A 16,537-nucleotide genomic window follows, 5' to 3' on the forward strand; every position below is an offset into this window, starting at 1 on the left:
CGGGGCCAATTCGCCCCTCGCTCACCGATTGGACGGCAAAAAGTGGGCGTGTGTCGTTTTTGATCCGTTTTTGAAGCAGAAAATCCGTGATTTTGTACACGCTGTTCGACGCGCGTTCTGCATGAGTCCAACACCGGTACCCATGAGTGGCGCGAGATGACGGTGATGCGATGGTGGCGAGTTGTGACGGTTGTGAGGTGTGCGTGAAGGTCGTGGCGGTTGTGGTGAAGCGGTGGTTGTGGTCGGTGGTTGATGTTGTGGTTGTGATCATGGCGGTTGGTCCAAAATAAAGATAGTAAAAGAAAAACGGCTATCCTGAAGAGTCGCAGCACGTATAAATGACATGTATTCCCACTAGACAACGGGTTTGGGCCTAACTACACATGCACTTACCGAGATACCTCACCTAAGGGACCTGAATGGTGGTTTGCGAATCTGGTAACCACAACAATATATATATATACACACACATATATATATACACACACATATATATATACACACACATATATATATATATATATATATATATATATATATATATATATATATATATATATATATATATATATATATATATATATATATATACACACACACACACAGAAAATTAGGGATATATCCCAGAAAGATGAGAGGCAGTTGAGGACTCTTGACCTTGTGGTACCTGGCGCGGTCGGCGGACCAGCACAGCCAACCCATTCGCTTTGGAAGGGGGAGGAGGGATGAAAACTGAAGGTGTCTATGGTGTGGGAGTGAGAGGTGCAAGTGTGCTGTAGTGCAGCATGTCGTGCGGCTTCGTGAAAGAGGAACGTGCGAGTCGGTAAGGTCGCTCTGAAAACGGTTGTTCGGGACCTGCCCTCGCCGATTGCTCTTGTGCGTCCACAGTGGACGGGAGATAGATGGGAGAGAAGATTCATGAGAGAAAGACCTTAACGGAGTTGTGTAAGAGTCTGTGAATGTAAATGTTGGCTGCTAGATGCAGCCGAACATTGAGCGTCGATGACCCCGGGAGGGATCCTGGGGCCCGTTCTGGCAATCGCTTGCTGCTCTGCCCTCTCCTCTCAGACGCTGGAGAGCTCTAGTATGACCGCCTCAAGAAGTGGAGAAGTGAAGCCTGCCACAGTCCCCCGATATCTCCTTGATTATAAGCCAAATTGCTTCTTTTATGGGCCCTGAGCTCGAGGAGGAGCCAAGAGTCAGATCAAACGATGTTGTAGGCGTTTCCGAGCCTCCCCATTGGCGTGTAGCAGTCGCCCCGCGCTGTAGCCACGCTCCGGAAGGCTTCAGAATCGAAAATGGCTTAATTTGCTCTTGAACCTTGCCACGCATCGGAACTCCATAATTAACATGTGATGAGAGTCTTCGGCCCCGAACGTGTGCTGGACTCCATTCTTATCGTGGTTATTTGGGGAAACCCCAGCGCTATCGGTAAGTCTTCGAATGAATCCCAGCGCATGCTTGCGCTTTTGAGTTTCATGTGAAAACACCCCGATTTTCATTACTCTCATTCCTTCAGCATCTTCTGAGACTGTGGTGAGCGTGCAAGTGGTGGATGGCAGTTGCGGTGGTTATAGAGAGGTGAGAGGAATGCTGTGGTGTTTGTGGTGAAGAGATTGGGAGAGGTGGTTGGCGATGTGGAATTGTGGCGAAGAGGTTGGAGATGTTCGTAGTTGTAGCGTTTCTGGTGAAGAAATGGACATCGATGGTTGTGGGGATTTTTCGAAGACGTGTGGAGTGGTTTTGGTAAGCGCTGCAGCGTTGTTCTGAGCATAATAAGGGTCTGAGGTGAGGGGGCAGTTGGATTTTGGCACACAGTTTGAACGGGAAATTGCGCGTTTAGCAAATGAACCTTGTCGTGCTTCCTCCCATTCTTGGCATTGTTATCTTCTTGTGTAAGAGGTAAACTAAAGGGGGGGCATTTCATGTCAAGTGTACACACCCTCCCGACACTAATACCTCATTTTCTCCCCATATGTTGGTCATTTATTCACTTGGGTGAAAACACTCAAAATACCAACTTTTAGACCTGTGGGCCCATTGGGGCCCATTTTAGGGGCCCCCCAAATTTGGGCGCCCCCGGCTGCCCCACAATCTTCCAGAGGCCATATCACAGGTTGTCGTAGTCCGATTTGGCTGATCTTGGTATCAAAATGCTCGTAAAAGCGAGATCTTTCGAATCGCGTAAAGTAAAACCACTCCGAAACAGTAATTAAAAAAGTTATAGTTTGGGGCGCCCTTTGACCTTGAGTCCCCAGCCAAAGCGATGGTCCCGATTTTTTTTGTTTTGTGTGAGAATACCCCTTCATATACTCCAACACCTCAGCATAAATTAAAATGGGATCTCAATGGGTTCACGCATGGCAAAGATTTATGTTGGGGGACTTGGGAGCTGGACACACAATACATAGCACAATATTTGAACACAAGATTTCCAATACACTATTCTCTCTTATAATACCAAGCTTGCACACTAAAAACTCAGCTCGCCGTCACACGATCCCTATGAAATTGCTGTGGCACTTAGCGGACATGCCGACAATGTTTGGGAAGTCTTGGCATTCCATTGTACCACTTGCATTTTGCACAATGCGTATTTTTGTCATTCCCCGTGTACGGTCTATCCTCTGCTACCAGCTATGTTGTACCGCTATCCCGTGCATGTGCACGGGTATCGCTAGTATCAGTATATTGTACATAAATTTTCCACATGCACATGCAGGAACTGGAAGCGATACGAGTATGAGTAAGAGTTTTTCCTAGCATATTATAGTCAAGATTTTTGCCAACCAATGATTTATTTGACAGTATGTATTCTGGCATATTGTGTCCAGCACCCGAGTCCCCCAACATAAATCTTTGCCAAGCGTGAACCCATTGAGATCCCATTTTCATTTATGCTGAGTTGTTGGAGTATATGAAGGGGTATTCTCACACGAAAAAATCGGGACCATCGGTTTGGCTGGGCAGCGGGGGCCCAAGGTCAAAGGGCGCCCCAAACTATAACTTTTTGAATTCCTGTTTCGGAGTGATTTTACTTTATGCGATTCGAAATATCTCGCTTTTACGAGCATTTTGATACCAAGATCAGCCAAATCGGACTACGACAACCTGTGATATGGCCTCTGGAAGATTGTGGGGCAGCCAGGGGCACCCAAATTTGGGGGGCCCCTAAAATGGGGCCCGATGGGCCCACAGGTCTAAAAGGTGGTATTTTGAGTGTTTTCACCCAAGTGAATAAATGACCAACATATGGGGAGAAAATGAGGTATTAGTGTCAGGAGGGTGTGTACACTTGACATGGAATGCCCCAGGGGTGAAATAAAAGAAAGAGATGATTGAAGACCGAAGTAAAAGCCCTACGCAACACATCTTTCTCATTTCCCCACGAGACGTATGGAAAGGACTAACCCTAACAAATACTAATTAAATAACTCTTAGGATCGCTATATGTTGTGTGCCATTGCTTCGGAAGAGTGCCGGTTTTACAAAACTCTTGATCCTAGCTCATCCTCGAGTCTTGATCATCTTTGAACCCTGAGCTCCTTGGACTTTCTGCTCTCCCACCTGGACTCCCTGGAGAAAATCGGGCCGTTAGGTATATGGAGGTTTGAATAGCCGCCGGTAAAATGGCTGCTCGGGTTCAAAGGGTTAAAAAAAAAACTTTACAAACTCAACCGAGTTCCGAGGCGGCGGTAAGTTTTTTTTTATTTTTATTTTTATTTTTATTATTTTTTTTTTTTTTTGCCAAAATTACTGAGCCGGATCCAAACCGAGTTTTTGCTACTGAGTCTTAGTACTAGCCGAATTGGTTCTTTTGCACAACTACAATACTGGATTATCTAATGAACATCTCGTATAGAAATAAAGAACTTGCATTTGTTAAAACAAGTTGAATAACAGATTTTGTAATTTCCTCTAGATGTGAAAAATGGAACCCTAAGAGATTATCAGGTTCGTGGACTCAATTGGCTTATTTCGCTGTACGAGAATGGCATCAATGGCATCCTGGCAGACGAGATGGTAAGAAGCAGCAACACTGCACCTTTTTATTATTATTATTATTATTATTATTATTATTATTATTATTATTATGATTCTTATTATTCTTATTATTTTTGTGCTGTTAAGTTGCTGGGACTGTTATTGCAATAAAACTGATTAATTTCATGCAAAATGGTTTTGATGTTTTCTGAATTTGTCTCGTAAATCCCTCCATCTCATTTCTTGTTCGTATAATCGACATTAGGGTCTAGGGAAGACTCTGCAGACCATTTCGTTGTTGGGTTACATGAAACACTACAGGAATATCTCTGGACCTCATATGGTACTCGTACCCAAGTCGACATTGCACAATTGGATGTGCGAGTTCAAGCGCTGGATTCCCTCGATAGATGCCGTCTGTCTCATTGGTAGCAAGGACGAACGGGTGAGTTGATACGTATTTGTGTTATTGTGCCTTATTCTTCATTTTAATGTGTCCGAACATTTTTCGGCACACGAGCGTGCAAGTGAAATTAGTCTCGTGCTCACTTGTTTTATTTTACGAGCTGATTGTGCAATCAGCCACACTAATCAACAAGCTCTACCAATACCTCTACTAATCAACATTACCCCAACCACAGGCTGCTTTCATTCGCGATATACTTGTGCCTGGGGATTGGGATGTCTGTGTGACCTCCTACGAGATGATAATCCGTGAGAAATCTGTCTTCAAAAAGTTCAATTGGCGCTACCTTGTCATCGATGAAGCACACAGGATCAAAAATGAAAAGTCCAAGGCAAGTCTGCCTTCTAAAACTGCTGGGAAATGTGCTGCTTTGTTCGCTGTTTGAATTATCATATTGTTCTTGATAAACACCTGTATTATAACATTATATGGTGGTGCTTGATGTTTTTTGACACCTCCTTACCCGTGTACGCACAGCTCTCTGAAATAGTCAGAGAGTTCAAGACAACCAACCGATTGCTGCTTACCGGGACACCGTTGCAGAACAACCTGCATGAGCTTTGGTCTCTCCTAAACTTCCTGCTTCCTGACGTCTTCAACTCTGCTGATGTGAGTCACATTTTGTTCTACTCGGAAAGAGCATATATATATGTATATATATATATATATATATATATATATATATATATATATATATATATATATATATATATATATATATGCATGGTGAGTCAGAAGTAGCGCCCGATTTCTGTCAGTTGATTGTTTGTTTGCCATTTGCATTACAGTGTACAAGAAGGTAGAAATAAATGAATGACATGTTTATCTAGCTATTTATTCAATAAAAAATTATTACGGAACTGTACCAAGCTGTTTTACTTGCAATTTTCAAAGTGCCGTCCCTCGTGATCGATGCACAATTGTAGCCGAGCAGGCACAGAGCGGCACACACGTCTGCAGAGTTCGATATCGATTTCCTCCAACTTTGCAGTGATTTGAGCCTTCAATTCCTGAATGGGACGAGGCTTTTCACGATAAACAAGGTCTTTCATGAGCCCCCAAAGAAAGAAATCTGGAGGTGTAAGGTCTGGGGAGCGTGCCGGCCACTCGATGGGACCGCGGCGGCCGATCCACTTTCTGGGAAAGTTTTCATGAAGCCACTGACGAACATAACGTCCATAATGAGGTGGAGCTCCATCATGCTGGAAATAACAGTCCTGATCTTGTACCCTGGCCAAAAGAAGGTTTGCAGCGTATCCAGGTAAATTTCTGCAGTGACAGATCCATCGAAGAAAAAGTGTCCAATTATCCCTAATGGAGATATGGCTGCCCAAACTGTCACTCCAGGTAAATTTACCTCCTTCTAAACTGTCACTCTTGGGTTATTCACAGCCCAGTAGACACAATTGTGTCTGTTAATTGTGGAATTAAGCTCAATTTGGTGCAAATTCAGTAACTTTCCAAACTCGCAGCAATAACCTGCAAAACCAAATCAAACATAAATAAATTACAAAAATTAATAATCTGCAAGACAATTAACAACATGACTTCCCAGAAAGAATCTAACAGCCGAAAAAACAGAAATCGGGTGCTACTTTTGACTCACCCTGTATATATATATATATAGTCGAGGCTCGTGTAAGAGCTAACACACAGAACGTATAACAAAGGGAGCAGGAGACGAGGGATGGGAGAGGGAAGCACAAAGCAGTGGGGAGCAGAGACATTAGGAGATCTGTGGAAGGGAGAGGGATGGGGCGGGGAACACGGGGTACACAAGATGGACATTACATGGACTTTCAGGAAAGAAAGGGAATGAAGGAGGTGGGTTTGGGGTGGACTAACGGGGGTAGAAAAGATCGAGGTTTTGGATGGAGGACGATTAAAGGTGGTGGTAAACGGCTGTTTTGAAGACCTAGAGGGAAGAGTGGGATCGAAGCGAGTGTGGGAGTTTGTTCCAAAGGTGGGAAAAAATAGGAATGAAAGAGTGAAGGTGAGCAATGATTCGTGATTTTGGTAGTTTTACCAGAAGAGGAAGCCTGGCGTTGACTTAGCGGTTAGGGTGGTGGCTTGGGATCCTTGGGTCGTGAGTTCGAGCCCCGTTTTTCCGCTGAATTAACACCAGGGGGTTGACTCAGCCTGTCATCCTTCTGAGGTCGGCGAAATGAGCACCAGTGTACTGGTAATAGGGGCACTGCATCAGCGGCATATCCACATGGTAGAAGACAGAAAGACCACCGACCTGCCTGGAGAGAGAGACAGACAGAGAGAGAGACAGAGAGAGAGACAGAGACAGAGACAGAGACAGAGAGACAGAGACAGAGAGACAGAGACAGAGAGACAGAGACAGAGACACAGAGAGACAGAGAGACAGAGAGACAGAGAGACAGAGACAGAGAGACAGAGACAGAGAGACAGAGACAGAGACAGAGAGACAGAGACAGAGAGACAGAGACAGAGAGACAGAGACAGAGACAGAGAGAGAGACAGAGAGAGAGAGAGAGAGACAGAGAGAGAGACAGAGACAGAGAGAGAGAGAGAGACAGACAGACACAAACTCATCACGGGAGATACCAATGATCCTAAATGTCTTGGTTTCCACAGCGTGAATCCGAGAAAAGTGGGAGGTAGGAGCACCAGCCCAGTGGGGAGAACAGTACTTCATTAAGGTGCGGATGAAAGCTTTGTATGTGGTCAAGAGCTCAGGTGTGCCAAGGAAGGACTTTGCACGACGGAGGATTCCCAGTCAGTGATTCCCTTTGGGGGCCAGCTTAGAAATATGGCTTTCCCAGGAAAGATCATGGCAGATAGTGAGGCCCAAAAGCTCAGGACTTCTTCAGATTTATGGACCTTATATGTACAGTCCAGTGTTTTCCCCAAGTCCATTTTCCTTTTTATCTTGCCAAAACGAAGTTTTTGCAAGATATCTTAGTCAGCTTGTATGTTTTTTTTGTTTGTTTGTTTGTTTGTCTGTAATCACGTGTAAAAAATTCTGCAGAGCACAGTTATCATTGGAAATTTTTGTAACTTTGCATATCAGAGGCCTATAGAGGTCCCTTTCAGTGCACAAAATTTTGAAGGTCAAGGTCACTTTGTCGCAAATCAGGGGAGTCGACGAAACCCTTATTTTTTGAGTAATTTTGATCGGATCGTCTTCAAACTTCATGGGAATATAGTTCATGGTCTGGCGCTCAGCTGATTAATTTTTGGTGGCGATTGGCCTTGACCTTCATGGTTAGCGCCTAAGGTCAAACATATTTGACCCCAAGGTCAAATTTTGAAATCTTAGATGCCATATTGAGTAATACCTCATATGAAAGCACTTGATAAGTGCTTTCCAGATCTGTCAAAAGTTTGATGCTATGACGTCATTTGATGACGTCATGACGAAAAAACGGATTTTTCATTAAAATTTTATTTTTTTGTTTGTCTGTAATCACGTATAAAAAATTCTGCAGAGCACAGTTATCATTCGAAATTTTTGTAACTTCGCATATCAGAGGACTATGGAGGTCCCTTTCAGTGCATAAAATTTTGAAGGTCAAGGTCAAAGGTCAAGGTCACTTTGTCGCAAATCAGGGGAGTCAACGAAACCCTTATTTTTTGAGTAATTTTGATCGGATCGTCTTCCAACTTCATGGGAATATAGTTCATGGTCTGGCGCTCAGCTGATTAGTTTTTGGTGGCGATTGGCCTTGACCTTCATGGTTAGCGCCTCAGGTCAAACATATTTGACCCCAAGGTCAAATTTTCAAGTTTTAGGAACCATATCGTGTAGTACCTCAAATTGAACACCTCGATGAGTGCTTTCTCGATATGTCAAGGTTGAGACATTATGACGTCATTTGGTGACGTTATGAGGCAAAAGCATATTTTTCATGGTTACTCTGTAGAACGATTCTCATCGGAATCTCTCGTCGGCAGATATTCCTCAAGGAGTCGCTCCTGGTGGATAGCAGCTCTGTTCACCTCAGTGTGACCTTAAAGAAGTCACACGTGGTCACCTTTTAGCAAGATACGGGTCACCCTGCGGGTGACATTGGTTTATTTATTTGTTTTTTTTTCCTTTGAATCCACCATTAATTTACCGTATGCCTGTATCTTCTCATTTGTTGGGCTGGCACGATAGCTTCGAGGTTTGTGCACTCACCTTTGAGGTGGGGTACACCTATCCTGGGTTTGAATCCCAATTCAACTAAAAATTGTCAAACTGGTGTTTTGCATGCAGATTAATCCATTGATGTTTGCATCGTCCATCAGAAGGACGTTTAGCCGGAAGATCCGTCTGCCAGTGCTGGTCATTGGTGGACATTGAAGATCCCTCGGTGTCTTTCCATGAAGTGTTGGCGAGTTGTCGCCCTCACTCTGAACAAATTCCAAACGCCTGCCAGTCAAATATCAGGCCTGGCTGGCTGGTTAGAGAAAGACTTTGGTCGGACCCATTCCTCCCAGTGATCTCACAAGAAGGTGAGAATAATTGGGGCCACTAAAGAGCACTATCTTCTTCTACACAATGTGGATTTGGGTGCGATCATTGTGAGCTGGGATTTCGTAACTTGTATTTCTTTCAAAAGTAACAATTTTGTTTGTAATTGAGATGAACATTTAAAAATGAGCATCAATACATTTTTGTTCACCAAAGCTTAAGGTGGAACCATTGGACATCATTATCACTACAGTGCAGTTCCATTTCTTTTAGGACTTTGACTCCTGGTTTGACACCAACAATTGCCTCGGTGATCAGCAGTTGGTGGAGAGGCTGCATATGGTGAGAACGGCTTTCGTTGGTGATGAGCAGAATTCATTGGTGTGATGTTGGAATGCAAATGTATCTTATGAGTGTCTCTTGGAGGATGTGTAGGTGACGAGCCAGGTGTTCCCTGCAGGTCCTGAGACCTTTCTTACTTCGCCGCATCAAGGCTGACGTTGAGAAGAGCCTCTTGCCAAAGAAGGAAGTCAAAATCTACATCGGGCTGAGCAAAATGCAAAGGGAATGGTATGGCATCTCTGTTGTCTTTTTGTATACAATGTCTAGGCTCATTGAAGAGCAAGGTGATTGTGAGTAGAAGGCAATGCACTAACAATGAGGCAGTGGGCCAGCAGGTGGGACCCCACAAGGGGGTGAACGAACAGGATGAGGGAAGAGAAGAGGGAATGAAACATAGAAACCTGCAAGAGGTATTGGAGGGTTGATGAGGTTGGGGAAGTTAATGGAAACATAACCATTCAGAGAGGACGACACGTAGTCACCTGCAACAGGTCGTGGAGGGTTAACGAGGATAGAAAACACGATGGGTATTGATGGTGGGTGACGTGAGATGGTGGTGTTCTTTTTATGCAAGCAAAGCGGCATGTACATGGAATAATCTGCTGAAGGATTGATAATAATATAGCGCTGTAACTTTGAGTTATATCTGTGGTCAGACAATGAACTACCTCGGAATAGTTACACACCCACTTTGCATGTCAGGGTTGGAGAGGTTTTGAGTTTGTATTGTGCAGGTATGCCATGCTTCAGCCATTGGTGTATTTCACATTTTGTCAAAACTCCACGATTATGTAACCTTGATTAATGGAGGGGCAATTATTATTGTTAATATTTTTAATTACTTCCCATGACATTGATTTATTAAGTTGAAAGTCTTAAACATGTGATCGGAATGCAAATGAAAGTTCATCAGAGAAATGCACATCTCTTTCGTGCACACCAGGTACACGAGAATCCTGATGAAAGACATCGACATCCTGAACTCTGCGGGGAAAATGGACAAGATGCGTTTGCTGAACATTCTCATGCAGTTGCGGAAATGCTGCAATCATCCATACCTGTTTGATGGGGCAGAACCCGGCCCTCCTTACACTACTGACACTCACATCGTGATCAACAGTGGGAAGATGGTGGTTCTGGACAAGCTGCTGTTGAAACTCAGGGTGCAAGGTCTGAAAGAGTTATATGGCGGAGGTGGCATTGAATATATGGTTTTATGTGTGAGTTTTGTAGTTTTACAATGGACAAATCAAGAATGATGTTGGTAAAGCCCTTGCTTTGTGCTTTTTATGGAGAACATGTTTACTAGAACGTTACTCGGCAGAGTGCATACCTCCGCCAGGCTGAACAGTTTACATTTTGGATCTCACTGATAGGCTGGATCCAGATCCGGACCTGAAAGAAAATCGAATCTGCTTGTTCTTATTACATACCCAACTTCTCCACCAAGTTTTGTTAGAATTTGTCAACAACTTTTTGAAATATCATGCTCCATATTGTTTTTGGCCCCGTCTCTCAATGGTAAAGAATCATGAAGAAAAATCAAAAAATTTATTGGATCCGGATTCGGATCTTTACCAAAATCGAATCGATTTGTCCTTGTCACACACCTAAACTGTCCACCAAATTTTGGCCAAATCCGTCCATAACCTTTTGAGATCTCCATCTATAACTGCTCACCGACAGACAAGAGAGAATCATAACCTCTGCACATCTTTGGTGGCGGAGGCAAAAAAAATAAAAACCCAGGAGATTAAGAATGAACTTTTGCACAATGGAAAGGTTCAGCATCCAGCAAATAACTTGTGCACAATGGAAAGGTTCAGCGTCTCGCCTACGGCCTCTGCTTTGTGAAACCGACTTTTTTTTCTCTCTTTTTTTCACGTTAACAACAGAATCTGACATTAAATTATGTTTTGCTCTTCACTTTGAATCAAACTGATGTTGTGATGTCTGTCACTTTCGGTGATTGCATTTTCCGCAGGTTCTCGGGTGCTCATATTCAGCCAGATGACGCGCATGTTGGACATCATGGAGGATTATTGCATGTGGAGAGGGTTTGATTACTGTCGTCTGGATGGGAAGACGCCACATGAGGAGCGACAGGTCGGCAACACTTCTGTGTGTCCGATTATGGATTGGCTCAGTAGTCATTCCTCACCATCGAGGATCCACCTGCTGAGCCTCCCCCCTCCCACCCCATCATGTTTTGTACATCTACAGAATGGGATCATTTTTCTGTCACAAAACTGTCCCATGAGATATACTGATCTGTACGAATCTCGGAAAGTTTGTAAAGACCATCTCAGCCCTTTCACTCTGAATGTGGTTTTATTTTCAGGTTTCTATTGGAAACTTCAATGCCCCAGATAGTCAGAAGTTTGTATTTATGCTGAGTACGAGAGCTGGTGGGTTGGGAATCAACCTGGCCACGGCCGATGTGGTTGTCCTTTTTGACTCGGACTGGAATCCTCAGGTTGACCTGCAGGCAATGGTAAGTGACACTTCAACCATTTTTATCCCCACGCTTTTTGAAAAAAAACAATGGGGGATATTTTAATTGGCTCCGTCTGTCTGTCGCGCACTCTCCTCTTAAACGGTAGTGCAGAAATACGCCAAACTTGGTAGTTATGATCGCCACATGGCAAGAAGTTGCAAGGGCAGTTGTTATTTTGGCTCCTCCCCCCCCTCCCGGGGTAGGGTCACAAGGTGAAATGCCGGAAAATGCAATTACGGGCACATTTAAAACATTGTAAAAAATAAACTTTGAATATGTAATCAACATTGGGGGGCACATGACATGTAACAATTTTTTGGATTTGACCCCTGGGTTCATGCCCCAGGGAGTGGGGATTTAGGTTCACAGGGGTCAAAATGGGAAAAAAAAATTTTCTAACTCAAAATTTTATGTTGGGTCATTCCTGGGGGAACTTTTTTGCCATCTTTGAACTTTGCTTTAAGTGGGAAGTGTGGGGATTTGCAATGGCACGTCATCGACATCGCTCTAGTTTTTCTGCTTGAATGTCATCCAAGTCGTGGTCCCAATGTAATTTTATTTTTATCTTTATATTGCTTCACAAAAAGGGGGAAGAAACGACCTGTTTTATCTCAATCGTTGTTGTCGTCCAAGTATAGGAATGAAGTCGTTATTTGCCCAACTCGATTTGGGAATTGTGTTTGTGCAGGATCGCGCACATCGTATTGGCCAGAAAAAGCGGGTGCGGGTTTTCCGGCTCATCACGGAGAGCACGGTTGAGGAGCGCATTGTAGAACGAGCTGAGATGAAACTGCGCTTGGATTCGATTGTGATCCAGCAAGGTGTGTCCTTTCTGTGCACCCGGTTCTCACCCTGACAACGTGACTGTGATGAGTTGTTCATGGAGATTGTGCTCTCGTTATACCTTAACGGTGTGTCGGCTTGTTCGTTTTCCACCACCATCCACTCCCACCCACTTGGATTATTTTTAAGCTTTCTAAATCATTCATTCGTTTCCTTGAATGTCTTCCTTTGCTGTGCTTTTGCTGATGGTGAATCTGACATGAGGAAAAACCCCATTTGAGTAAAGAAGACAAGACGAGGATTAAATTGTACAAGTGTCCACGGTTCACACTTAAAGTGCATGTTCCACGCCCTGTCCAATCTTGCATTCAGGGAGGTTGGTAGACCAGCAATCTACAAAGCTCGGTAAGGATGAAATGCTGCAGATGATTCGGCACGGCGCCACGCAAGTGTTTGCCTCCAAGGAGAGCCAGATCTCGGACGAGGACATCGACGTAATTTTGGAAAGAGGAGAAAAAAAGGCAAGCCGGCCAGACATACCCTGCTTTTCTGATTGATTCTCTACTTTGTTTGCACTTCAAGTCATCATCTTAAAACTTCTGGTAGTTAAATAATATTTCACCTTGTGGATATAATATATCCTGTATATATAACTGCAGTGTATATTGTAGACTGGCGGACTCTGCATATTCGTGGTTTAGAAAATGCGACCTGCTTCGACATTCGCAGCCCTGTGCTTCGCGTGTTCGCGGGTTTTTTTTCGCGTTTTCATGGTTTTTCACGGGATTTTTTATTTTCCATCATGAATCACTAACTGCCGGGAACCTATCCCCTCTTTTTTCCAGTGAAACAATGCCTGCTTTTACGGATTCGCTATTGCGGCATTTTCCAGGAACGTATCCCCCGCAAAAAGCAGGGTTTGACTGTGTGTGTGTGTGTGTGTGTGTGTGTGTGTGTGTGTGTGTGTGTGTGTGTGTGTGTGTGTGTGTGTGTGTGTGTGTGTGTGTGTGTGTGTGTGTGTGTGTGTGTGTCAATGATGGGAGGATTGCCACAGCTTCTTTATTGACGTAGATATTTTCTCTCAGCACAATGAGCTGTCCTGTCGCTAGTTTAGGAAAAGAAACCGAGCTCTAAATTGTGTGGCTTTCTTGAGTTGCTCTTTCCCAAATTGTGTGGCTTTCTTGAGTTGCTCTTTCCCAAATTGTGATGATTACCACCATCAGTCTGTGCAGATTTCCCAGCCAATTGGCAGATTTGATGCAAACTTATGTCTTGAGTTTCCCATTTGCCATGTGAATATGTATATGTCCAGGAGTAGTGTGCAGTTTAACAGATGTCCTTCCACTTTTACAGACCGCCGAGATCCAACAGAAACTGTCCCAGCTTGGTGAGAGCACGCTGCGCACATTTACACTGGATAACGATTCGAGCGTTTACAATTTCGAGGGGGAGGACTACAAGGCTAAGCAGAAGGTATTTCCTCCCTTATGTGCTGTGGATTTATGTACAAATTATGAGGTCACCTCTTGGCAGGTTGACCTTTCTCTGAGCATTTTCAAACAACATTGTGGGATTATGGATGGTTTTGAATGTGAAATATTTGCAGACGAACATGACAGAGTGGATCGAACCTCCAAAGCGTGAAAGGAAAGCAAACTACGCCGTCGATGCCTACTTTCGAGATGCCCTGCGGGTCACGGAGCCGAAAGCCCCCAAGGTTCGAGATGTGGAATGCCATCTTTCCAGATGTTTTGTGGAGCCGTTGTATTATTCGTGTTTTGTTTAATCAATGGTGCGTGATTATTGGTTTTTGCAGAATCTTTGGTTCACAATTTGAATGCAAAACGTAACGAACTCCCTCAACTGCAAACATCCTTAAATGTTAATGAAACAGATTTAAGGTCGTTTCATGTTCTCCCAGGCTCCGCGACCCCCAAGACAACCAAACATTCAGGACTTCCAGTTCTTCCCTCCTCGGCTGTTCGAGATTCTGGAGAAGGAGATCCTCCACTACAGAAAGACTATTGGATACAAAGTGAACTTTGCACCTTTGATCTGTGCAATAAAACAAATTTCACATTGTGGAATGTGTGCTCTTTGTTACATGCATACCAATTTACAGGGGTGCTCTTGTTCATTTTCTTTATTTTTCGATTTCCTGTACAGGCTCCGCGGAACCCGGAGCTGCCAAACTCTGCACATGCTCAGAAGGACGAGCAGACCAAGATCGATTCAGCTGAGCCGTTACCAGAGGACGAGATGGAGGAGAAGGAGAAACTTCTCTTGCAGGTTTCCTTTTTTTTGTTGTGATCCTTGTCTGTTGTTTCACAGATTTCCACCAAAGAGGTAGCATGGGGCCAAGTCGTGTGATTTGTTCATCCAAAACTGAAAGGGAATTAGCGAAGCATCCATTAACCTATTCAATACAATAAATGTAATGAAATAAACTTTAATAAGGACATTGCTTTTTCTTGACAGGGTTTCACAAACTGGAACAAGCGTGATTTCAATCAGTTCATAAAAGCGAATGAGAAGTGGGGCCGGGACGACATAGATAACATTGCACTGGATGTTGAAGGAAAATCTCCAGAGGATGTCATCGAGTATTCGAGTAAGGATGTCTCATTGCATGATGCAATCTTGTTCTTTTTATACTTCGTTCTACTCTCATTCGATCATCATCTTTGTTTTTACCCTGTGTGTTTGGAGCGAAAAGCAGGGTTAAGCATTTGGTCCACTTTGTCTGTGTTCACAAATGTCAGTTTATGATCCAGGAATAACTTGATTTCAAATTAATGTTGTATTTTGAACACGAATCTGTAGTTTAGCAGTACTTTGGCTCTGAATTTGTCCCGATCACACGTGAATAGAGGAGTGAGATTTTTTTTGCTCTGTCGAAGCAGTCAAACAAAATTGAAAATCATTCCAAACAGGAAATTTACTGTTTTTAAGAACATAAATGACATAAGCAAGTCACAGATAACTCATGTAACGTGTTAAATAAGGTGGTGTAAAATACGCTGCATCAATGGTGGTAAACGTCCAAATTAATTTTTCGACAACGTTTTGAATCTTTTTATTTTGATTGAATTATATACTTCAACACGAGAACACAGATTGCCTTTTTGGCACTTAAAAAAAAAAACCTTCCATTTAGCAGTACTTGGACAAAATATTACGGCATTTTTAGGTCATCTCTACCGAGATGACTGAATAAAGCCGGACGAATTGTCCGTCCATCAACAATTTTTCTTTCCGATCTTGATGAAACTTAGTATGTGGGTAGAGGTCGATGAGTGTTGCACAACGATATAACTTTTGTCCGGGTTCAAGGTCAGGGACGAGGTCACGTAAGTTATAAAAATCGCCATTTTCAAAACCTATCTTGTCTGCCATTTTAAAAGATATTCAGCAACTGTTTATTGATTATGAAAGTAAAAAATATTATCTTGTATCTAACCGGACAGATTTTTGAATTTCCATCCCGTTTGGCCGCCACGTAACCTGGAAGATGGTCAAAAACACCTCCCGGTACAAAGAAAACTTTTTACTTCCGATCTTGATGAAATTTGGTATGTGGGTAGAGGTCGATGAGTGATACCCAACGACATATTTTTTTCCCGGATTCGAGGTCAGGCAGGGTCAAGGTCATGAGGTCACGAAAGTTGTGAAAGTCGCCATTTTCAAAACCTATCTGGTCTGTCATTTTAGGAGATAGCTGGCAACGGTTCATCGATTGTGATAGTAAAAAACATGATAGAGATGACTGTCACCCCCACACGGGGGTAAATTTATGTCATTACGACCAATTAAATTTGCCGCTTGTGGAATCTCAAAATGGTAAGTAGGGTGAATATACTGGTTCTGGCTCACTTTTCCCCATGTAAATGAATGGGGGATTTTCAGCGATTCTTTTTTTTTTTCCCTAAAAATAAACCCCCTTTTTATCCCAATGTATATTTATTTGTCTCCCCTTTTAACCTGGGGACACTTTTTTTTTTTCAAATAATCCATGCAATAAGATAAAGATTTGTTCAAG

The 16,537-nt window shown here is 43.2% G+C and overlaps 1 protein-coding gene across 2 annotated transcripts in view; it reads left to right on the forward strand.

The window, feature by feature from the left end:
* LOC147014654 (SWI/SNF-related matrix-associated actin-dependent regulator of chromatin subfamily A member 5-like) overlaps positions 1 to 16,537 on the forward strand; it is a 98,356-nt gene that overhangs the window by 44,169 nt on the left and 37,650 nt on the right. For both annotated transcript variants that reach the window (XM_085852798.1, XM_085852797.1), the window contains exons 5-20: positions 3,923 to 4,023; positions 4,250 to 4,429; positions 4,626 to 4,781; positions 4,928 to 5,059; positions 9,150 to 9,218; positions 9,337 to 9,446; positions 10,162 to 10,388; positions 11,203 to 11,324; positions 11,560 to 11,712; positions 12,404 to 12,536; positions 12,871 to 13,019; positions 13,852 to 13,971; positions 14,105 to 14,215; positions 14,420 to 14,533; positions 14,665 to 14,787; positions 14,977 to 15,109. In XM_085852798.1, coding sequence (XP_085708924.1) covers positions 3,923 to 4,023; positions 4,250 to 4,429; positions 4,626 to 4,781; positions 4,928 to 5,059; positions 9,150 to 9,218; positions 9,337 to 9,446; positions 10,162 to 10,388; positions 11,203 to 11,324; positions 11,560 to 11,712; positions 12,404 to 12,536; positions 12,871 to 13,019; positions 13,852 to 13,971; positions 14,105 to 14,215; positions 14,420 to 14,533; positions 14,665 to 14,787; positions 14,977 to 15,109 — 2,133 coding nt within the window. The remainder of the gene's footprint in view (positions 1 to 3,922; positions 4,024 to 4,249; positions 4,430 to 4,625; positions 4,782 to 4,927; positions 5,060 to 9,149; positions 9,219 to 9,336; positions 9,447 to 10,161; positions 10,389 to 11,202; positions 11,325 to 11,559; positions 11,713 to 12,403; positions 12,537 to 12,870; positions 13,020 to 13,851; positions 13,972 to 14,104; positions 14,216 to 14,419; positions 14,534 to 14,664; positions 14,788 to 14,976; positions 15,110 to 16,537) is intronic.

Source organism: Eptatretus burgeri, chromosome 13, assembly GCF_056783735.1.
Source record: "Eptatretus burgeri isolate ZD-2024b chromosome 13, Ebu_testis_v1, whole genome shotgun sequence".
NCBI classification, from domain to species: domain Eukaryota; kingdom Metazoa; phylum Chordata; class Myxini; order Myxiniformes; family Myxinidae; genus Eptatretus; species Eptatretus burgeri.